The 21,421-nt window shown below is 37.5% G+C and overlaps 4 protein-coding genes across 6 annotated transcripts in view; 2 read left to right on the forward strand and 2 right to left on the reverse strand.

The window, feature by feature from the left end:
• Positions 1-2,907, reverse strand: part of snu (snustorr) — a 31,225-nt gene extending 28,318 nt beyond the window's left edge. Inside the window, exon 1 of one of the 2 annotated variants that reach the window (XM_065483371.1) lies at positions 2,846-2,907. In XM_065483371.1, the coding sequence (XP_065339443.1) occupies positions 2,846-2,892 (47 nt within the window). In that variant the 5' untranslated portion in view covers positions 2,893-2,907. Of the gene's footprint in view, positions 1-788; positions 1,014-2,845 lie in introns of those variants that run through there. The other variant, XM_065483370.1, reaches the window with a different exon arrangement.
• Positions 2,908-5,573: 2,666 nt separating this feature from the next.
• LOC135940908 (uncharacterized) overlaps positions 5,574-21,421 on the reverse strand; it is a 39,095-nt gene continuing 23,247 nt past the window's right edge. For both annotated transcript variants that reach the window (XM_065486028.1, XM_065486029.1), the window contains 6 exons: positions 8,026-8,355; positions 7,656-7,743; positions 7,480-7,595; positions 7,334-7,421; positions 5,895-6,116; positions 5,574-5,843 (listed from right to left, as the gene is read on the reverse strand). In XM_065486028.1, the coding sequence (XP_065342100.1) occupies positions 5,784-5,843; positions 5,895-6,116; positions 7,334-7,421; positions 7,480-7,595; positions 7,656-7,743; positions 8,026-8,213 (762 nt within the window). In that variant the 5' untranslated portion in view covers positions 8,214-8,355 and the 3' untranslated portion in view covers positions 5,574-5,783. The remainder of the gene's footprint in view (positions 5,844-5,894; positions 6,117-7,333; positions 7,422-7,479; positions 7,596-7,655; positions 7,744-8,025; positions 8,356-21,421) is intronic.
• LOC135940852 (probable lysine-specific demethylase 4B) lies at positions 11,308-14,116 on the forward strand. The gene is made up of 7 exons (XM_065485939.1): positions 11,308-11,418; positions 11,876-12,072; positions 12,165-12,294; positions 12,350-12,688; positions 12,748-13,049; positions 13,105-13,190; positions 13,956-14,116. The coding sequence occupies exons 1-7, from the start codon at positions 11,308-11,310 to the stop codon at positions 14,114-14,116; spliced, it is 1,326 nt and encodes a 441-aa protein (XP_065342011.1).
• Positions 17,104-20,285, forward strand: LOC135940855 (uncharacterized). The gene is made up of 7 exons (XM_065485945.1): positions 17,104-17,200; positions 17,268-17,499; positions 17,823-17,910; positions 17,969-18,084; positions 18,143-18,206; positions 19,715-19,936; positions 19,988-20,285. The coding sequence occupies exons 1-7, from the start codon at positions 17,104-17,106 to the stop codon at positions 20,045-20,047; spliced, it is 879 nt and encodes a 292-aa protein (XP_065342017.1). The 3' UTR covers positions 20,048-20,285.

The raw sequence follows: 21,421 nt of genomic DNA on the forward strand, positions 1-21,421 counted from the left end.
TGCAGCGCAATATAATCCGGTTTCAATAATTTTTATACAAGGAAAAATAATAAAATTATAAAAACACAACCTTGGCATTTAATTCGATTTCTTTATATATTTGTTTCATAATTAGTATTGATGAATCACTGCCTCACGCACGACGTGCAGAATTCAATTAAATTTTAAATTGTTTGCCAGTGAACTTGACGTGCGTTGTTCTTGAAAGCGCGCCTCATTGTTTTTGTGTAGAATCGCGTGTAATTAATATGAATTTAAAATAAAAAAAAAACTCAAGCGCCGGGCCGTGAACGAAATAATAGAGGCGTCAAAACAATATGCGAGGGAGATAATTATTTTTGTTTTTAATGGAAATCTAGGTAGGCTATCAACATTTGAGAAAATTTCCAAACATATTTACAGAATCGTTTTAGTTAAAATAGAAGCGGCTATCAGGTAAACGAAGAGTTTTTCTCATTAACAACAACACGGCAAAGAGTTCGTCCATTGATTTTTGATTTGGCGAAGAACTTTCACCGCGCGGAGCATAATTATGTATCAGGCGTGCGTGCCGGCTCTGCAAAATCATCGCAGTTCTAAAATATGTGCCGAATATTAAAGCATTAAATTAAACTCCGCAGAGTTACGGCCTTCATGATGTGAATTGCGTACAAGGCAGACGATTATAAATTATTACAAAAACGGCGAGAAAATACGCCCGAAAATTCCCTCTCAGAAACCTCAAAAGCAGCTGCCGGATTTTGTGGTTTCACAACAAATAAACCAATTTGAATAACATATATTCGTACCTGCTGGGGCTTGAAACGGTCCAGCTGAACATTTCGCGCTGCCTGGTCGGCGTGAGTGCCGATTCCCTCATTTTGCTGAGATTTTAGTGTGTGTCGGGCGCGGGACTGTCGATCGTCGGCGGCTAGCAAAGCATCTCACAACGCGAGGAAGATGAAGGAAAAGAGGTCTGTGTCTGTCTTTCACTATACGCTCGTCGCTAGAAAACAAAGTGAAAACGCGGCGGCGGCGGCGGGCGGCGAACGACTGACTCTCCTCGCTCGGCTCACTCCAACTCCAAGCCGAAGGAAGGAAAGTAAAATCCGACCTGCCAGAGGATCGTTCGCCAACCTCTTTCAGCCCGAATGAAACTCTAAAATCCGTTACTTCTGTAGTTTTAATTTTAAACTGTTTACGGTGATTTTAAATTAACTTTGAATTTAATTTTATTATTTTCAAGTCCATCAAAAACCTATTTTTAAAAATTTCAACGACAAAATAATTTTAAATACCGTGTTTGACGAGGTTTCTGAGCCCACCAATCGATTCCTGAGGGTCGAATTAGGTAAAATGGATATTTTTTCCGTTAAAAAAGTGTAGCGCGACGTAAGAACTTTTTTCCCCGCCAAAACAAATGAATGCGAGAAGTGCGCATGCGTGAGAGCTAGTTTAAGCACTTGCAGAGAAACGAATGACTTCTTTGTCAAGCTCTGACGCATGTGCACTTCTCGCATTCATTTGTTTTGGCGGGAAAAAAGTTCGCACGTCGCGCTGGACTTTTTTAACGGAAAAAACATCCCCTTTTCCTAATTCAACCCTCAGGAATCGATTGGTGGGCTCAGAAAGCTCATCAAAGGTAGTCTTTAAATAAAATTTGTATTGATTCGCGAACGTTCCTCCTCTGCCTGCGCGTTTCTCGCATCGCAACGAGACAACGCAGCATTCATTATATATACTTTTGATTCCCACCAAGGTTGCTCCGTTCGCCAGGTAGCAGCCAGGTGAGACCTGAGCCCATCCTCGCGCACGTCTCCTTGCGGCATAAATGCACTTCAGAGATTATTCAACCTTTTTATTCAGGAATTCTTCCATAATCCTGTATACCAGAGACCGCGGCCTGATTTAATAATTTATTCAGATAAAAAAAAGAAATGGAAGGTACAGATTTAATTATTTAATCTCCTCTCGAAGTTGTGTCGTTTGCATCTCTGCGGTTTTTCGGGGATAACAACCGATGACGACTGACGTTTTTCGTTATTTTTCGCGTTTGACCAAAATTCTGTATGGGAAACGCTCGAACGACCACAGTGGCCTTGGATTTTCTTTCGCGCAGACCCGAAAAAGGTGCCTTTGTTGCGGTCTCTTGCGCTCGTATATATTCTCTCTGCTTTTTGGCCACACTAATTCCAGGTGCATCAATTTAACATTCGCTTTTTTCAAACTTGGCTCACCTTGGAAAATCAGAAATCGTAACATTTGATTTACAAACACAAGGTGAATATAATTAAATTTATTTATCTCTATATAGTGAGAGACAAATATATTTTTGTACAGAAAAGATACGGCTGGATTCGAAAGGGAAATAAAATTTCGTTAATTAAGAGGATGCATAAATTTAATAACTATTTTCGTGCTTTTGCCTCTGTTCCCGCCGCACGCTTGGATTACTAGTGCGGATAATAATAATGAAAGTCGCGGCGTGAGGGATAGAGATCGCGAAATTTCACTCTTCATTTTCGTTCGTCGGCACGCAGCCTCTAATTCGCGGCGTATTATCGACAATTTCCAATCAAGAGTGGGTCAAAAATTGTATATATTTTCGATAGAGAAACGCACGAGTGCTATTTTTCTAAAACTTCGGGGAGTTTCCGAGAGAAGCGAAACACAACAGTGGGCATTGCATTTTGGTATTTATTGAAGTGTGTTCTCCAGCAAGCACATCGCCTCTTGTTAAGGTCACGCACATTTCCAAGGTCGTCGATTGAAGCAACAACCTCAATCACACACGAGACGAGACAAAAAGCAGCAATTTTGGTCGACCTCGACTTTAGGCAGACTCGAAATTTTAAATCATACTCACTCGGCGTGTTGGACGGAATTCGGTCCCTTTCCTGTGAAGATCACCATCCTAAAACATTATTTTTGGACGGCAGACGCAATATATAGGAAGTGAGGAAGCTGACTGACGGTCGATTCGGGAAACTCGTCTCTTCTATATATCCGCAGTTTTATTGTTCTTCTCGCAGTCGATATATCCTAGACGTACGCCTACTCACACGCGATTGACGATGCCGTGTTTCGGTCGGCCCCCACCAATCGCGGACAGAGAAACACGGCACGACGCATTTTCTTGCGTTGAATATTTTATATCACAAATGAACAACCGCTTCATTGCGATTGCAAATATTGCCACCTCTGAAATTGAAAAAGCTAATAAACGTGAACGTCCTCAATTGATTGCACGCGGAAAATAGATATTGAGCTCGTTATTCAAACGGGACGGATTATTATTAATGGATAAATAAATATAGGACATAATTTTATTAAAAGAAAGGCACAGCTTCTGACAAATTTGCAAAAGAGTTTTTTTAAATAATTTAGAAAGCTTTGGAAAATAATTATTTTCAAATATAGTCGAATCTGCCCGGAATAATCTCCCTGTGCCAAGAGCGAAATTTCCGAAATTCCTTTCTTAAAGGGTGGCATGGTTGGGACGGAATCCCCGGGAACAGAGTTATAAATTAAATTTTAGATTAACAAACTGTTCACTTAATTTAAAATTTTCCTAAAATTATTCAAGATAATTTTGAGGGGAGTACTAGACATTTTTAATGGTTATTAGTAATTTTATTAACGGTCCTAAAAGCTCAAATTCGCGAAGTTTATAAAGAGGCTATGTTTTATAATTTAGCTTCACAAAGTTATTGCACGTGAGTATTTTGGTCAGGGCTGGGAATGGGTACTAAGCAGTTTTTTGCAGCAAGTTTCTCCCACATTTTTGGTGCGCATGAAAAATTACATTTGAAACGTGTTTAAAAACTCGGAAACCCAAAAATAAATACCCATTCCCTCTCCAAATGGGGAATTTGTTCATTGTTTATCCATTTGGCGGTATAACCCGCACAAAACTGATAAATATAACCGCAAAAGGCCACTGCACTGCAGGTTTGGGAACTTCCCGAAAGATTTCTGGTTCTCTCTCGCAATTTCAAAATCGAGAGTTCCTGGATAAAATATAATGCAATTTTTACAGTCTCAATTACACAAAATCGAATTTTATTACGTAACCAGTAAAAATGGCCCTTCGTCAATATTTTAACTCTCAACTCAAAATTATTTAACAGTAAAAGTTTGTATTTGTAATTATGCGAGCTTAAAATAAATTTATCAACGCACTTACGCGGTGTCTACTTTAGTTTTAAATGTATGAAAAAAAAACTAAACGGGAGGAATTCCTGAGAAAAATTTGCTCTGCTAATGTTTTATCGCCGTGGTTAAATAAGAAGCGTAGCGACTGCGGTTTAAATTTGTTTAATTTGCCTGTTTCCTCGTTGCGCGTGTTCCTTCTTGTTTAGATAAGACATTATAATTAAATGTTAGCAAAACACCAGTACACACCTCTCATTATTTTAGTTCCTGTTCACGCGAACAAAAGAATTAAAACAAAAATATTTGGAGGTCACCCATTTAAGATTTTAATTTTTGTCGAATTCGAAGATGAAAATCTTTACCGTTGGCTGATGAGAGTCCTTTTTAGCTTTTGTTATTTCAATTGCAAAATTATTTTATTGGAAATTTCAAAAGACATAATAATTGTAAAATAATATACTCTTAATAACAAGAGGCTTGCGCTCCTTGGGCCTCCTGAGTCCAGTCAGGCGCTGTCACCAAAACATTTAAATAATAGCGACAGCGCGGTCAAAAGTGGAAAAAACAGTCCATGGCCTGATCTCAGGTCGTGTGGCTGCAAGAAGGGTTAAAAATCGTCGCCAGATGTGCTCAAAACTACTGCAAAAGCATTAAAAACTGGCCTTGGAGCAGATCTCAGGTCAGGGTACCCTGAAAAGGTTGTTTGAGTACCGCAGGTCAAAAGCCCCATCCAAAACCTGTCCAATGAGGGGTCGTGGTTGACGATCGGACAAACGGCTGAATTTTAATAAAAATAAAACTATTTTTGCTTTGTAAACATCACGCGACGCGAAGCCAAAAGAATTATTTTGAATTTTTCTATGGGGACAAAAAGTCTAAAAATTGATTTTCACACCAGCGATGGAGTTCATAAAATTCTTTACAGCAAAGACAAACCATTTTCATACTAAAACCTTACCTTTAATAACAAGAGGGCCTCCAGACCGGCGCGTCGCAACTGTCCGTTGAAGCGGCGAATTTGAGCAAATGACTAAAATATAAGCGACAGCACCGTTAAAACCGCATAAAACAGACCAGAGCTTGATCTCAGGTCACGCGGTTGGAGAAGGGTTAAAAAATTGTCGCTAAATGTGCTCATAACTACTGCAAAAGCATTAAAAACTGGCCTTGGAGCTGATCTCAGGTCGCGGGGCGCCCTGAAAAAGGTCATTTGAGTACTGCAGGTCAAAGCCCCACCCAAGACCAGTCCAATGAGGATTCATGGTCGACGATCGGACAGACGGCGGAATTTTAATGAAAATAAAACTATTTTCGCCTGTGAGCATAACTGCCGAAAGACTGAAAAAAATCATCTTAATTTTTCTATGGGCAAAAAATCTAAATATTGGTTTCCAGACTGGCGATAGAGTTGGAGAAATTCTTTATAGCAAAGACAAACGTTTTCCTACTAAAATATACCTTTAATTTTAATTGTAGTAAATATATATGTATATCAGATGTGAACACAGCACAAATTACAGGATCCTGCTTTCATTTGATTATTCGAGCTCTCCTTATCACTGTTAGTAAGTAAATATCCCTAAAAATCTCGACGTACAGTCTGTACTTGTTAGTAATCCAACACCGGACAATTTTACGAGTGTCAACTCTCAGATTCTGTCGTAGCTCGGTGAACCTCTGCATCCGGACATGGCGAAGTAGAAGCCGTCCTGGAAAAATTTGAATTGAGTAACGAAAAATCAGAGCCAGATAATATTTACCTTGACAAGGGAGGGCAAGCTCGTCCAAAACTCGTGGTTTGGAATCATTTCAACACCCTGAGCGCCTTTGATGTACTTGAGAATGGCCATGCCGCCGAAGAAGTAGGCGGCGAACAGGCTAAAGAAGATGAACAGGAAAGTGGCGCCAGAGGACAATTCGTCTTCATTTGCTTCATCCGGAACGTCAGTCGAGCAAACTTCTTTTGACGTCAGGATCAGTCCCTGGAAAGAGGAAAATCAATTAGTTTCCAGTGAATCGATACAGGGTGACACTTGAAAATTATTTTAAAACGGATAAACTATAAAAAAGTAGAAAATATTTTATTAAAATTTTCTCAAATATTTCCGGCGCTTGAGCACATTTTCTTGGCAGATTTGGATTTCTCTGGTTGAGATCTGTTCAACAGCGTTTCAGGGAATCTCTTTGTTGGGAATTAAAACAGAATTTCAAGTAAGGAGACAATTTCCTAAAAAATTATTTAATTATTTAAAAATGTATTAAATAAAATTTACAAGCCTTTTTGGTAAATTTTGGCTTTAAATGAATTCTAAAGGAATAGTTCATGCATTGGCAACAAGCATTTTGCCATGATTTTGAGGCATCAATCCATTTTATATTTAAAATTTAACCAAATTTTGCGACAGATAATTTTTTTGTTCTTCTCGGCGCTTTACATCAAGCCGTGTTCAAATCACGAGGAAAATTCCTCCAGGATTTTTTATTATCAATCCCCTTTAACTGTTTTTAACCAAGGAGTTTTTGTTTGGGACTAAAATGATTGTTATTCCGACTCAAAACCTTAAAAATGACCACAGAATTACTGATTTCTGACATTTTATTGTACTTTTACTATCATGGTCAGACCCAGAAGATTGTTCTAGACCTCTTAAAGGTTCAATTTGGTTGCCCGTATCATGTATAAGAAAATTTAATTTCATCCTCGTAAGGAACAGCATGGCACAGCGACATAGAGCCGTTTCTTTTACTTCAAACTAAGGTTGGCACTAAATTAAAGAGATTCCACCGTGAGACTTATGGTACTTATGCAGAATTGCACGGGCTACATTTTGGCAGCAAAGCTTGAAAAAATTACTACCTGGAAAACTCATATTTTCTAAAAAAAAAGGTCGAGAAAATTTACCTCCATCCTTTTTCAAGCATAAGTTGTTCCGAATTAAATTTTAGAGTAAATGGCGATTTTTTTTTAGATGATATCTTGCCTCAATCAAATGTTACACCCAATATTTTATTTCAGGTCATGATTTCTGAGAAAATAAATAAATTAGGAACTTTGAACTTGGAATTTTCCTACATGTTACGTAGAAAAAAAATGTCTACATTCACCTGGTACTGCTAAATTATATTTTGTTGGCTTTAAAATAAGGCTCAAATGATTTTAGACTTAAATTAAATAAAAACGAATGAAAAAAATATTTACTCCTGGCACTGTTGGATCCTCAGTTAGGGTCGTAGCCTCGCCGTTGTACGCACAAATCAACTTGACGCTCGTGCTTTTTGAAGAATTACTGCAAAAGATTATTATTTAAATTTTTGTCAGTTTGCAGCAACCACACACAGTCTTACTCATCATCGGTATACGAGTATTGAACTAAAGTGTTGGCGCCAACAGTGCTGATGGTGGCATTTTCATGAAATCCAAGAATATGCGTCGTGTTTCCGTCAGAAGACACTTTACAGATCTGAAAATAAGAGCAACAGTTTCAATAAAGGTCTATTTTTTTAAAACGAATAATAATTACAGCTGCATTTTGAGGACAAGAGTTGTTCAAGGCCTGACTTGATGGACAGGGGTTGAAAATCACAGTGTCACCGCTGCTAATGTTTACGCTGGAAAAACATAAAAAATATTTTTATTTCAAAACAGGAAAATCATTTCCTAATTTTTCTGCTCATTACACTCATTTAGAAAATATATTTATTTATCTAGGTAGATTTTATCATTTGTGTTGCATAAAATACTAATATTCCCTAAAAATTAAAATTTTCGATTTTTTTGCAAATATTTTTACCCCACCACTATGGTAAAACCTGTTTCGCTGTTACATAATTCTTCGCATAACCAATTAAATAATTAAAAAGGTCAATTAAGTGATTTTTTAGGATTCAAACCTGGAGAGAGTGACGTTGATTGTGGTGAGATTCGACAAATCAAATCCCCGGCCCCACGGGAACCGGCATTTACAATTTGCCAGCAGCGGGCAGGACGGTGGGCCATATGCGTAGCCCTGACCGGTGACCCATCCAATAAAGCAGCACAGCAAGGCACCCCAGAAAGCAACACTCACAGTCAGCCTCATTTCGCCACACTATGTTAGTGTGTGTGTTTGATGAAACAGTCAGCTGTGTGTTGTTTGTCGAGCTTCATCAGTAGACACCCAAAAGGGAATCACGTGATCGGTGGAGATCGGATGTGGAGCTTGCCATCAAAACCGGTACAATCTGCCAGACAAAAAAATAACCGATTTATTAATAATGTGTTCTAATCGTGAAATACTGTTATTTATTCATTTAAATTGCAATTTGTTATGTTTTAAAACATTTTTAACTAGAAATATGTCGAATTAATGAATAAATTGATCGCGGTTATAAAAGGCGCTTCAAGAATAACCGGTTTATTTGTGTTTTCTCAATAGTTATGAATAATCTCCGAAAAAGGACCAAATTTGAGGATTAAAAATTCAAGGGTATTTGTTGATAATTTCTTATTAATCTAATTCTCCTTTATAAACTAATCGGGGAAAAGGATGCACCTTCACAAACTAAATCGATCACAGATGATCTATCAGCTGTGGTCAGTTTATAGTAGCTTTTGTGTTAAATGAAAATTAAATTAAATTGTTTGTAAACAAATAATGGTCATCAACGTCAGGTAGGTCAGGTTAAACCCTGACAACAATAAAGGCCACACACGCCATACTTAAAGAGGAATGATACTGGAAAAGCCTGGAAAATGCTTGTTACCAATGCATTAACTCGTCCCTTAGGATTCAGTTAAAGCCAAAATTGACCTAGAAAGCACTGTTATTTTTCGAGAAAATTGGCTGGAAATGGAAAGGGCTGTCTCCTTACTTGAAATCCGATTTTATTTCAAAACCAAGAGTTTCCCAAATAAGCCGGCATACACCGTTAGACAGATCTCGATGAGAGGAATCGGAATATGCCAAGAAAATATGTTCAAGCACTGTAGATTTTGGAGAAAATTGGCAAAATTTGAATTTTTACTGTAGGAAGGACATTTTTTTATTATTGCAAATTGTTGAACAAATTGTTTACCGGTATATTGTTTAAGGTATCCAACAATTTAAATAATTTTCAATTGTTGCCCAGTATCATTCCACTTTAAGAACTTATATTGTATGTAACTAATCCAATCAAAATGTGTACAAATAACGCAAATAATAATATTGCGAAAATTGCTCTGATGATGGTATAGCCCCAAATTAAAAATTGAAATACTTAATACAAAACAGCTACGGTTTAAGGTAATTTCATCCTGATTTCTCTTATGTGTATCTATTAAACTCAATTATTTAATACCAGATGAAGGTTCAAGAGCACATATGATATGGAGAAAAACACCCCAATATTTTAATTTGAAGATAAATTGACGCCCTCACATGATCAGCTGATATTGTAAACATCAAAATTAAAAATTAATTTTAAAATGGCACAATTAAATTATAATATTTTATTTATTACCTAACGATAGCTATTAATTAATTAATTAGACACCCATGTGGCGGGAAGGGGGGAAGAGAAAGCAGCCAGATGCAAATTTTGGCGCCATATGGTGGGAGCAGACACACCACACACCCCTTATCAAACATCCGTTTTAAAGGCGCGCAATATTTAAATTATTTGAATACTCATCCCATGACTACGGAAAACCGCCATTTTTCAAAAGTTTTCTTATTTAACCGATATTTATGAAAAAATCGGTGAAAAATGCTTAAAAAATCGGTTTGTAAGCCTTTTCAATAGCCATAACCGGTTTCGGTTCGTCTGGCAGCCATTTTTTGATCATCTGGAAATATCATCGTTGAAATACATTAAATTCTCAATTTTTTGATATTTTAAATATCATATCAATATCAGATATTTGATATCGATATTTGAGCTAGTGCCCAACCCTATTTCGAGCGGCGATCGACGGTAACGCCACCTGCGGGCACGCTCACGCAACCAGCGCCCGCCGGTCTCATTCGCTACTTCTTGTTTAGTGCGGTAAGTACACCCCTTGAACTTTTTTCCGATTTTTTGCCGGAAAATCGAGCCCTGTGGGAATTTTGCAAAAATGCTTCCCTCAGAAAAGATTTTTGTTGAGATTTTTCCGCGCAATCGCGAGATTTTTCCGTGTCGATTTTGATTTTTACGAAAATGAAAAGGGAGCGGCCATCATCGCAACACGCAGCGTCCATGGGATGGTGGTATAGCATACCATGTTTTCGGGCCGCCGTAATGCAAATAATTGATGCTGTGGAGGTCCATGTCCTCTACATGCCAAGCGAAGGAGGTCTTCCACGAACCAAAATAGAGGTACGCAGTGCGTACCTCTATTTTGGATCGTACGTATCTCTATTTTTTGCATTTCGGCGCCCCAAAAACTGGTATGCTACGCAGTATTAACGCCCTCTATTTTAATGTTATTCTGTATACCTTATAATATACCTATGCTATATTAGCAAGTATAAAATAAATTTCGCTATAAATAGTGCAATAAAATAGGTAATTAAATTGAAAAAAACAATAATAAATTAACTCAATACTTCTGCAATGATAAATTCTCCTTGGGTGATCAGGGATATAAAGACACCAGCTTTGACAGCTAAAAGAAATTCATTTATCTTGAAATATAAAAAGGACCATATAGAAGTTGGTCCCTCACTGTATGATGTCCAGATGTGTTTTTCTAAGGAAACTATTATTGTGTACGAACAGGATAAGAAAATTCGACATGCACACCCAGCTAGCAAATTGTGTTCGTTTAATGTTAAAGAACATTCCACTGATGCGTGTGGAACATCTTAACGAAACATTCAGCTATATTCTATCTATGTTCATGTTACTCGAATACAAATGAATATTTATCGAACATAAAACACATATAAATGTTATTACCTGACATTAAAAGAACATTAACATTACTTCCACAAAAAAGGAACGTTCTTTTAATGTCAAGATGTTACATGAACAAATTTTGCTAGCTGGCTATATATTACACCAAAGTAGAAATTTAACATAACATGATATAATTTTATGTTGCATGTTTAATCTCAAATTTTCTAATGTCTTGCACAATATGCTGTTGATAAATGTTGTTTGATAAATTCTCTTTTGTTTCAGGCCTAAAAACCTAAAGAGAAACCCTGCCAATTATTGGATTTTTAAATAATGGAGTCGAAGATTATGATTTTCAAACCCTCTTATGAGGAGTTTAGAGATTTTCATCAATTCGTCAAATTCTTGGAGAGCCAAGAGGCTCATCGAGCAGGAATTGCGAAGGTAAGTCATCAATTTTCGTTGCATTTAATTAAATTCACTGGGTTTTTTCGTTCGTTAGATGGTTGACGGAAAATTACAAGTTGAAAATATCATAATTAAGTTTTTAAGCTTAGTCGCCTTAGCGCAGCGGGAGCCAGATTTGTGTGACGCGTCTAGATATGGCGTCAATTTGAGAATAGCTCAAATGAACGGGGAAGGGAAAATACGTTAAAAACACAAGTTTTCGTCAATATATTGGCATTAGTTGCTTTATTTGTATTATAATTGTGTATTTTGGATCGTAAATCAAACTCTTGACACTCGTACGGGAATCCAAAGAGAGCTTACTGTTTCCCTCATCCATTGTTTCCATTATGGATCTTTGCAGTAGTGCAGTGCGAACCAACTGTATTGCAAATCTCGCCCCCGCTGGCTTAGTCGAGAGTAGCACCCAACTTAGTTAATCGTATTTTCGCAGATCATTCCTCCCTCTGAATGGAAGGCACGGAGTGGATCGTACAATATGGCCGAAATCGGTAATACCAAAATCCCTGAGCCGATCTACCAGTTCGTTAAAGAAATGAACGGCGCTTACGAGCAAACTTGCGATCAAAGAAGACAGTCGATATCCGTGCGCGACTTCAGGGAAATGGTAGAGTCGGACGAATTCTGCAAGTACGTTTCTCACAAAAGTTTGACCCCTTGCCTGTAGCTGGGCATTTTCTATTAAAAAAAGTTTCAAACTTTAATCTCTAAAATTTTGGTAGGGACCGCCCTCCCTTAGGTGACAACGATAAGGTTGTGAGCGCTTACTGGGACAAGGTCATAACCAGTAAGGACGAGCAGCGGATCTATGGTGCCGACATCAACGGCTCACTGATGGATGCGAACCTCGAGGTAAATTGTCTGCTAAATTAGCCATATGCAGATTTCGTCATAATTAATTTTGCAGGTTTGGAATATCGGCAAGCTCGGCTCAATTTTAGAAACAGTCAGCGAGGAGAGTAATTTTAAAATAGAGGGCGTTAATACTGCGTACCTCTATTTTGGATCGTGGAAGACCTCCTTCGCTTGGCATGTAGAGGACATGGACCTCTACAGCATCAATTATTTGCATTTCGGCGCCCCGAAAACATGGTATGCTATACCACCATCGAAAGGACGCGACTTTGAACGTGTTGCAGCCGACTATTTTCCGGAATACTCCAAAATCTGCAACGCTTTCTTGCGGCATAAGACTGCAATCATTTCGCCCGACGTCCTGAAGTCGCGCGACATCCCTTTCGACACGGTATATGCTCCTTAAAGTTTTCGATCTTCAATGAGAACCTCAATTTTTCTAACTTTCAGATCACCCAAGAGGCAGGGGAAATAATAATTACCTTCCCGTATGGGTATCACGCTGGTTTCAACCAGGGTTTTAACTGCGCTGAAGCGACCAATTTTGCAACAGAGCGCTGGATCGAGTACGGAAAGCGCTGTGCACAATGCAGTTGCGACATTGGGTCCGTAGAGATTCCGATGGAACCCTTCGTACGAAAGTTCCAACATGACAAGTACGAAAACTGGCTCCGCGGCAGAGACATCGGCAAACACCCTGAAGTCCCCGGCGAGCAAGTACCAGCAAACCTGCCAGCTGGCTTTGTCAAGACGTAATTATGCATTTCATTCTCTATCTGGCTGTTTCTAAACAATTTTTTATTACAGCACCCCAAGGAATGGTCAAAAAATAAAGAAGAGAGCAGAGCCCCTTCCCGTCCCCGAGCTAGCGGATGATGATGAGGAAAAAGAGAGTGAGTTTCATTAAGCATTTTTATTTAAATGGTCATGCACTTTTTTGCTGATATTCGTTATGATATGCTAATTAGAGATGCTATCAAGGTATAAAAATGAAGGATTTCACAGGAATTAATATTTATGAGCATTTTGAGACGTGACCCTGAGATAAAAAATTCTGAAAATTTCCAATTTCATCGATTTTGGTGTCTTTTCATAGGTTTTCAATTTTCAATGCCGTACATCTTAAATATAAAGCCCAAACTGAGATATCGAGAGTAGTGTCAAGGACGAGGAACTTAAGACAAGCACATACTCAAGTCGCTAATGAACATTTTTATTGTGTTTTGGACGATGAAAGATGGCTCAATTACGCATGATCGCAGCCAAAAGAGGCTTGAGACGCTTGAATTCGATTACTTTTGCCAAGAAATATGAGTAGATGAATATAAATATGGGGTATAGTTGCCCTGCTGATCCGAAATGAAACCAAAAATTTTGAATCTAAATTAGAGTGTATTTCAAAAACAAGACCAAATTCAATACCAGATTTCCGGTATTGTTCTTGTTTTGCCGGATTTTTTTCAAAATTTAATACCAGAACAATACCAAACAATACTGGAAAAAGCAGTGCAAGATTAATTTTTTTCGGGAAAATTATGATTAATCTATAGGATTAGTCCAGATATACCTGGGTTTTATATTTTTTGGTGCTTGATGCAATAAAATCTGTTTATAATAGCTTTATAATGTTTTATGTGGATTTTTCATTGTTCTTGCAGACTCTCCTCGCAGTTATGGCCGAGGCTTAAGAAAAAAACTTCCTTCGGCCAAATTAAGGGAAAGTTACACTGACGAAGCCGAAGCCAATGACGAAGCCAATGACGATGACGATTGGAACCCTCCTGTATTCAAGCGTAAAAAGAAACGCAAGAGTAAATAGGAGAGTGGCAGTACCAGGGAGGAAAGAAGAAGACGTCATCGTGGTCTCATGTTAAATCCTATCGGAATTCCGATAGGATCTAATATGAGATCAAGCCACAACGCTTTTTTTACTGTCCCTGCTGTATAAAATGTAAATTATAATGGTTAAAATTAGAGCGTTAATCGGGAGCGGGAGTTAGCGGGACTCGCGGATTTTCCCGTCCCACCCACCCGGTACCGCGGGACTCTCCTTCGCCGTTGACCGCGAGCGGGACAGGAAAGTACCGGGAGTGTAAATTCAAACGCCATCGGGACTCACGGGAGAGCTCTTTCGTTTTAATTTAATGTTCATTTAAATTTTATTATCACTTTTTTAGAAATTCTTTTTTGCCATAACGTTTCCATGCTGCGAAAAAAATTATACAACGATGTATATGGTGCGTTTACGTGCGTTAGTTTTCATTTCGCTGCTTCTTTAATGCCAAGAAGGACATGTAGCATACATTGCATTAAACTAAAACTTCAAAAGTCAGAAGATAATTTGAAAAAATAGGAAACTTTTTCAATATATTAAATTAATAAAGCTTTTTGATTCTATTGATCGTAAATTCATTTACCGTAAAATTATCGATAGTAAGAAGTTTACAATTCATGAATTAAATTTAATGGCTGACATTTTAGATATAAATTTCTTACAATTCAATGACGGGATCACAACTTCTAAGAAAATCACTCAGACTAACGGTGTTAAACAAGGAGGCAGTCTATCCCCTTTTTTGTTCATTTTTGCCATCAGCGACTTTAACGATCTGCTAGTAGACTATCCTGATGTTAAGGCAATAATGTACACGGACGATATTGTTTTGTATAGCGAAAATCTGCTCGTTTTCCAAGATCTCATTCGCGATATTAAAACCTATTTAGGCAAAATGTCTCTATATTTAAATTGGGATAAATGTCAAATTATAAAATTTAGAAATAAAGGTCTTGGTAGATATAGTAAAATTGAAAAAGCATGGGAATCTGAAAATAACTTAAAATTTTCCCCTTCAGTCAACTATCTAGGCGTAACTTTTCAAGCATCTGGCACTTGTTTCAGTCAACATATTGATCGAAGGGTTAAGGCCTCTATTTTCGCAACATTAAAAATAAAAAATCTGTGTAAGTCCTCTATTGATACGGCTACAAAGTTATTTAATTTAGCAATCTCGCCTGTTGCATCCTACGGTATTGAAGCTATTTGGTCACATTTAAATTTAAAGGATTTCAATAAATTAGAAAAAGTGCTAAATCTAGATTTTTTAAAAAGGCGCTAGGAGTTGATAAACGAATGCGTTCTAGATTGGTTTATGAACTTGTACAGACCGACCTATTTGTAAATGAGCTAAAATCAAAATTCTCTCTCACTTGTTCCGAAGCTTTTGTCAAGTTTGTAAGTAATATGAATATCAAAAAGCAAAATATTGATCCAAAATTCTATTATACTCCTGCAATGTTAAACACTGATTGGAAGAAAACGAATTGTAAGGATCGTTCCATGCTAACCAGATATTCATTTCATGGTTATCATTTTCTTATTTGCACAAATTCTTGTTTTCACCTGGATGTTACCGACAAATGTAAATGTAGTTATTGCAATGCTGATCTCTATAGTATGTACCATATTCTCGATTGTCCTCTGAAACCCTTGACTTTAACCAAAGCTGCCTCATATAAATGCTGGAAATAGTTGTGCGCCGTTGGCGTTGAATAAATATTCTATTCTATTAAATTAATAAATTATTCAGACCAAATTTGTCCTCCCAGCGCTTTTTTTGCTACATATCCTTCTTGTCATGAAAGGAGAAGCGAAATGAAAATTAAAACAGTTAAATATACGCAGCAAGCATGTAAAACAAGCATAAAACCTATAGAATATTACCTAGGCGCGTTATTTTGTTTAAAAACTTTATTGACGTTATATCGCCGTATATTAAATCATTTTAAAAGACCGGGAGTCTCCGGGAGAGCACCCATGAAATCGAAAATTGGGACAAGTCCGGGAGAGAGTGCAATGGTCACCAAATCTTGGGAGGCAGGTCAAAACCGGCAGTAATAATAATGCGGGACAAAGAGATGGGCGGGAGCAGTTTTATGCTCCCGATGAACGCTCTGGTTAAAATCGATTTTAGCGATGAAAATGTAAAAAATTGTAAAGTTTAGTTTTTGTTAATATTGTCAAAGCCTAATTAGTATGCTGATCTTAAAATATCTGCTGTAAATAATTTATATTTTTGTAAATAAATACTCTTAAATTAGCTTAACGAGCTATTTTTCTTATTGAAAATTATATTTTAGCAAATTTACCACCCTATTTTCGCGCCATTTCCCCTCCTCGATTCTGATTGGCTGGCCGGCTGCACTGCTCGGCCCTCGGCCTCCGTCGTTCGCTTACAGCTGAGCTGAGTGACATCACGCATAAAATATACATATATACATATTATTTGGAAAATAACTCATTGAATATGACGCGAAAAATACAACGCAGATCGTCCCGAGCTATCAAAAAGCAGCGGCGGATTCATCGCAGAGGTCTGACGGCGACATTCCTTAAACGTTAGTGAATCCTAATTCAGAAACCGGAGCAAAATCTTTCGCTCCTAACACGAAAGAAGTAAGCTCCATCATTCTGGCTTCTCTAACATAATTATTTTTTATGACTCATGCTGGAGTATGTAGGTGAAAGCTATGCTGCAGGCTGGTGATTTACCAACCTGTACCAGATTGTAAAGTAAATAAATATAACAATTAGTTGGAGGAGCACTCTCGATTTTTCTGTCAATGCCACACTTTCGCGGTGGAAATATGTAAATACAGTCATAACATTAACTCTTGTCATCTTGTGGCTTGTCAAGTTAATTTTATTTTCAAATTTTTCAAGCATAACGATTTAATTACTTGATCGCCCTTTTAAAATAATATTAATTCAATATTATTTGGCCCACAGAACAAATTGAATCACTCGAGATGTCACGCGAGGACACGCTGTACCAGCTGAACAAGGACTTCGTCCAACAAGACGCCGCTCTGATAAAAGACGTGGCCGAGTCGTGTTTGTATGATTGTGAGCAGGCCTACTCAGATTTTATAATGTGATATATATCTAATCTCTCATCTTCTTAATTTGTCAGATGGAAAATCGTACGAAGCGCTGGCCAATTTGTTCCACGGCAACTCTTTGACGGAGCAGCCAAAGTTGTTGCAAAGTGTGCTGGTGCCAACTGAGGAGGTCGTGGACCGGCAGACGGTGCCAGAGATGCCTCGCATTTTGCCCGTGGGCTCGGACCTAACAACGGGGCCCAATTCAACGGCACGGGCCCAAAGCCCAACACTCGGGAGTCGGGAGCCATCCGAAAGTCAGCCGTCTCTAATCATAAACTTGAGTGTTGCTTATCGCTTTATCTTTATTATACTTTCGCACGTAGACACCAATTGTATTTTACGGGACTTGAATTGTGGTAAATGAAAAATTAACTTCGGACGGAGGAAAATTCGAACCGTACAGAATTCTGATTCAGCTAAAGTCGAAAACTTAATTTAATTTACTGCAAAATCCTGGAAAATGCTTGTTACGAATGCAAGAACTGAACCCTTAGGATTCAGTTGAAGCAAAAATTGAGTTAATTAGCCTTGTAAATTTTTTAGGAAAGTGTTTTGAAATAGAAATATTTTTTATGTTTTTCCAGCGTAAACATTAGCAGCGGTGACACTGTGATTTTCAACCCATGTCCTTCAAGTCAGGCCTTGAACAACTCTTGTCCTCAAAATGCAGCTGTAATTATTATTCGTTAAAAAAATAGACCTTTATTGAAACTGTTGCCCTCTTTTTCAGATCTGTAAAGTGTCTTCCGCCGGAAACACGACGCATATTCTTGGATTTCATGAAAATGCCACCATCAGCACTGTTAGCGCCAACACTCTAGTTCAATACTCGTATACCGATGATGAGTAAGACTGTGTGTGGTTGCTGCAAACTGACAAAAATTGAAATAATAATCTTTTGCAGTAATTCTTCAAAAAGCACGAGCGTCAAGTTGATTTGTGCGTACAACGGCGAGGCTACGACCCTAGTAAGTATTTTTCATTCGTTTTTATTTAATTTAAGTCTAAAATCATTTGAGCCTTATTTTAAAGCCAACAAAATATAATTTAGCAGTACCAGGTGAATGTAGACATTTTTTTTACATAAGATGTAGGAAAATTCCAAGTTCAAAGTTCCTAATTTATTTATTTTCTCAGAAATCATGACCGGAAAGAAAATATTGGGTGTAACATTTGATTGAGGCAAGATATCATCTTAAAAAAATTCGCCATGTACTCTAAAATTTAATTCTGAACAGCTTTTATGCTTGAAAAAATGTCGGAGGTAAATTTTCTCGGCCTTTTTTAGGAAATATGATTTTTTTCGGGTAGTAATTTTTTCAAGCTTCGCTGCCACAATGTAGCCTGTAAGATTTTGCAAGAGTATCATAAGTTTAATGGTGGAAATCTCTTAAGTTTAGTACCAATCTTAGTTTGAAGTTAAAAAATTACGGCTCGAAGGACAAAACTAATTTTCTTTAACACAATACAAATAACCAATCTGAGCTAATTGAAGTCTGGTACCTTCTGGGTCTGACACTCCGGGTAAAAACACGATTAAATATCTGAAATCTAAAATTTCTAAGGTTTAGACCATGATAAGTCTTACAATTAATTACTATAATTTTCATCCCAAAAATTCCTTGGTTAAAAACAATTAAAGGGGATTGATAATAAAAAATTATGGTGGAATTTTCCTCTTAATTTGATAAGGGCTTGATGTAAAGCGCCGAGAAGAACCAAAAAATTATCTGTCGCGAAATTTGGTTAAATTTTAAATATAAAATACATTGATGCTGCAAAATCCTGGAAAATGCTTGTTGCCAATGCATGAACTATATTCCCTTAGGATTCAGTTAAAGCCAAAATTGACCAAAAAGACTTGTAAATTTTATTTAATACATTTTTAAATCATTTCAGCTGGTTGTTTACTAACTCTAAAAATCGCTAAAAATGCTTATTTCTCCTGAGTGTGATTTCTTGATTTTTAAATATTATTTATAATTGTAAATTATGATTTATTTTGAAGAAATTCACACTTTGTGGTAAATTATTAAAAAAATATTGCTGTTAGAAACAATTAAATAAAATAAATTTGGATTTTTTAATAAATTTATGAGGCAACTCAAATAAAATACCGAGGAAAGAGGATAAAAAAAATCAAAATCCTGGAAAATGGTTGTTACCAATGCATAAAAACTCATTCTTTAGGATTCAGTTGAAGCAAAAATTGAGTTGTAATTTTTTTAGGAAATTGTCTCCTTACTTGAAATTCTATTTTAATTCCCAACAAAGAGATTCCGTGTAACGCTGTTGAACATATCTCAACCAGAGTTATCCAAATCTGCCAAGAAAATGTGCTCAAGCGCAGGAAATTTTTGAGACAATTTTAATAAAATATTTTTTCTACTTTTTTATAGTTTATCCGTTTTAAAATAATTTTCAAATGTCACCCTGTATCGATTCACTGGAAACTAATTGATTTTCCTCTTTCCAGGGACTGATCCTGACGTCAAAAGAAGTTTGCTCGACTGACGTTCTGGACGAAGCAAATGACGATGAATTTTCCTCTGGCGCCACATTTCTCTTCATCATCTTTAGCCTGTTCGCCGCCTACTTCTTCGGTGGCATGGCCATTCTCAAGTACATCAAAGGCGCTCAGGGCGTTGAAATGATTCCAAACCACGAGTTTTGGACGAGCTTGCCCTCCCTTGTCAAGGTAAATATTATCTGGCTCTGATTTTTCGTTACTCAATTCAAATTTTTCCAGGACGGCTTCTACTTTGCCATGTCCGGATGCAGAGGTTCACCGAGCTACGACAGAATCTGAGAGTTGACACTCGTAAAGTTGTCCGGTGTTGGATTACACAAGTACTGACTGACGAGTACTGATTAACAAGTACTGACTGTACGTCGAGATTTTTAGGGATATTTACTTACTAACAGTGATAAGGAGAGCTCGAATAATCAAATGAAAGCAGGATCCTGTAATTTGTGCTGTGTGTTCACATCTGATTTCTATATATATTTACTACAATTAAAATTAAAGGCATATTTTAGTAGGAAAACGTTTGTCTTTGCTATGAAGAATTTCTCCATCTTCATCGCCAGTCTGGAAACCAATATTTAGATTTTGTTTTGCCCATAGAAAAATTAAGATGATTTTTTTCAGTATTTCGGCAGTTATGCTCACAGGCAAAAATGGTTTTATTTTCATTGAAATTCAGCTGTCTGTCCGATCGTCGACCATGAATCCTCATTGGACTGGTCTTGGGTGGGGCTTTGACCTGCGGTACTCAAATGACCTTTTTCAGGATGCCCTGCGACCTGAGATCTGATTCTATGCCAGTTTTTAATGCTTTTGCAGTAGTTTTGAGCACATTTGGCGACGATTTTTTCACCCTTCTTCCAGTCGTAGGACCTGAGAACAGGCTATGGACTGTTTTGTGACCGCGCTGTCGCTATTATTTAAGTGTTTTGGTGACAAATACAAACATACTGTTATGTAATTTTAAGTTGAGAGTTAAAATATTTACGAAGAGCCATTTTTACTGGTTACGTAATAAAATTCGATTTTGTGTAATTTGATATTATAAAAATTGCATTTTATTTTATCCATGCACTTGCAGTGGGGGCCAAGAGGGGCGTGTGTCAGTGTTTTTCGTGGGCGTAACAGCAACAATCTCCCAAGACGCCATCTGATTGGCTGATAAAGCTATCGACCTGCCATCTGTAGGGTGCATTCGCGAAACTCAAACACAGCTTTCACCACGCCCCATTTTAACGGCTCCGGCTCTCTTTGGCATTATTTTGTTGAATTGTGCTAAACGCGTGATCATCCTCCGTTCATCTAGTTAACCCAATTCGTGGAGAGCAGCATTATTACCCAACGAGAAAAGAGTCTTCTAGTTAACTCAATAAGTGAAGAGCATCACCCAACGAGAAAAAATCAACCAAAAAAGGTAATAATTGGATGCCCGGCTAGCTGTTATTCCCAGAGTGGGCTACGTTTCTACTTCCACCACTCACCCTACCCACTTGAAAAATAATAACGCCGTCAAACCAGATTCAAGGTTGACGTCAAGATAGCGGAACTGTTTATTTTTCCGTTATTTACCAGAAATATTCTCCAGCTAAGACCCCAGAACTGTTAGTCATCGGGGCGGATTACGGCATGGAATTTTAGCTTGACGTTGAAACGCTG

The sequence above is a fragment of the Cloeon dipterum genome, chromosome 3 (genome assembly GCF_949628265.1).
Source record: "Cloeon dipterum chromosome 3, ieCloDipt1.1, whole genome shotgun sequence".
NCBI lineage: Eukaryota > Metazoa > Arthropoda > Insecta > Ephemeroptera > Baetidae > Cloeon > Cloeon dipterum.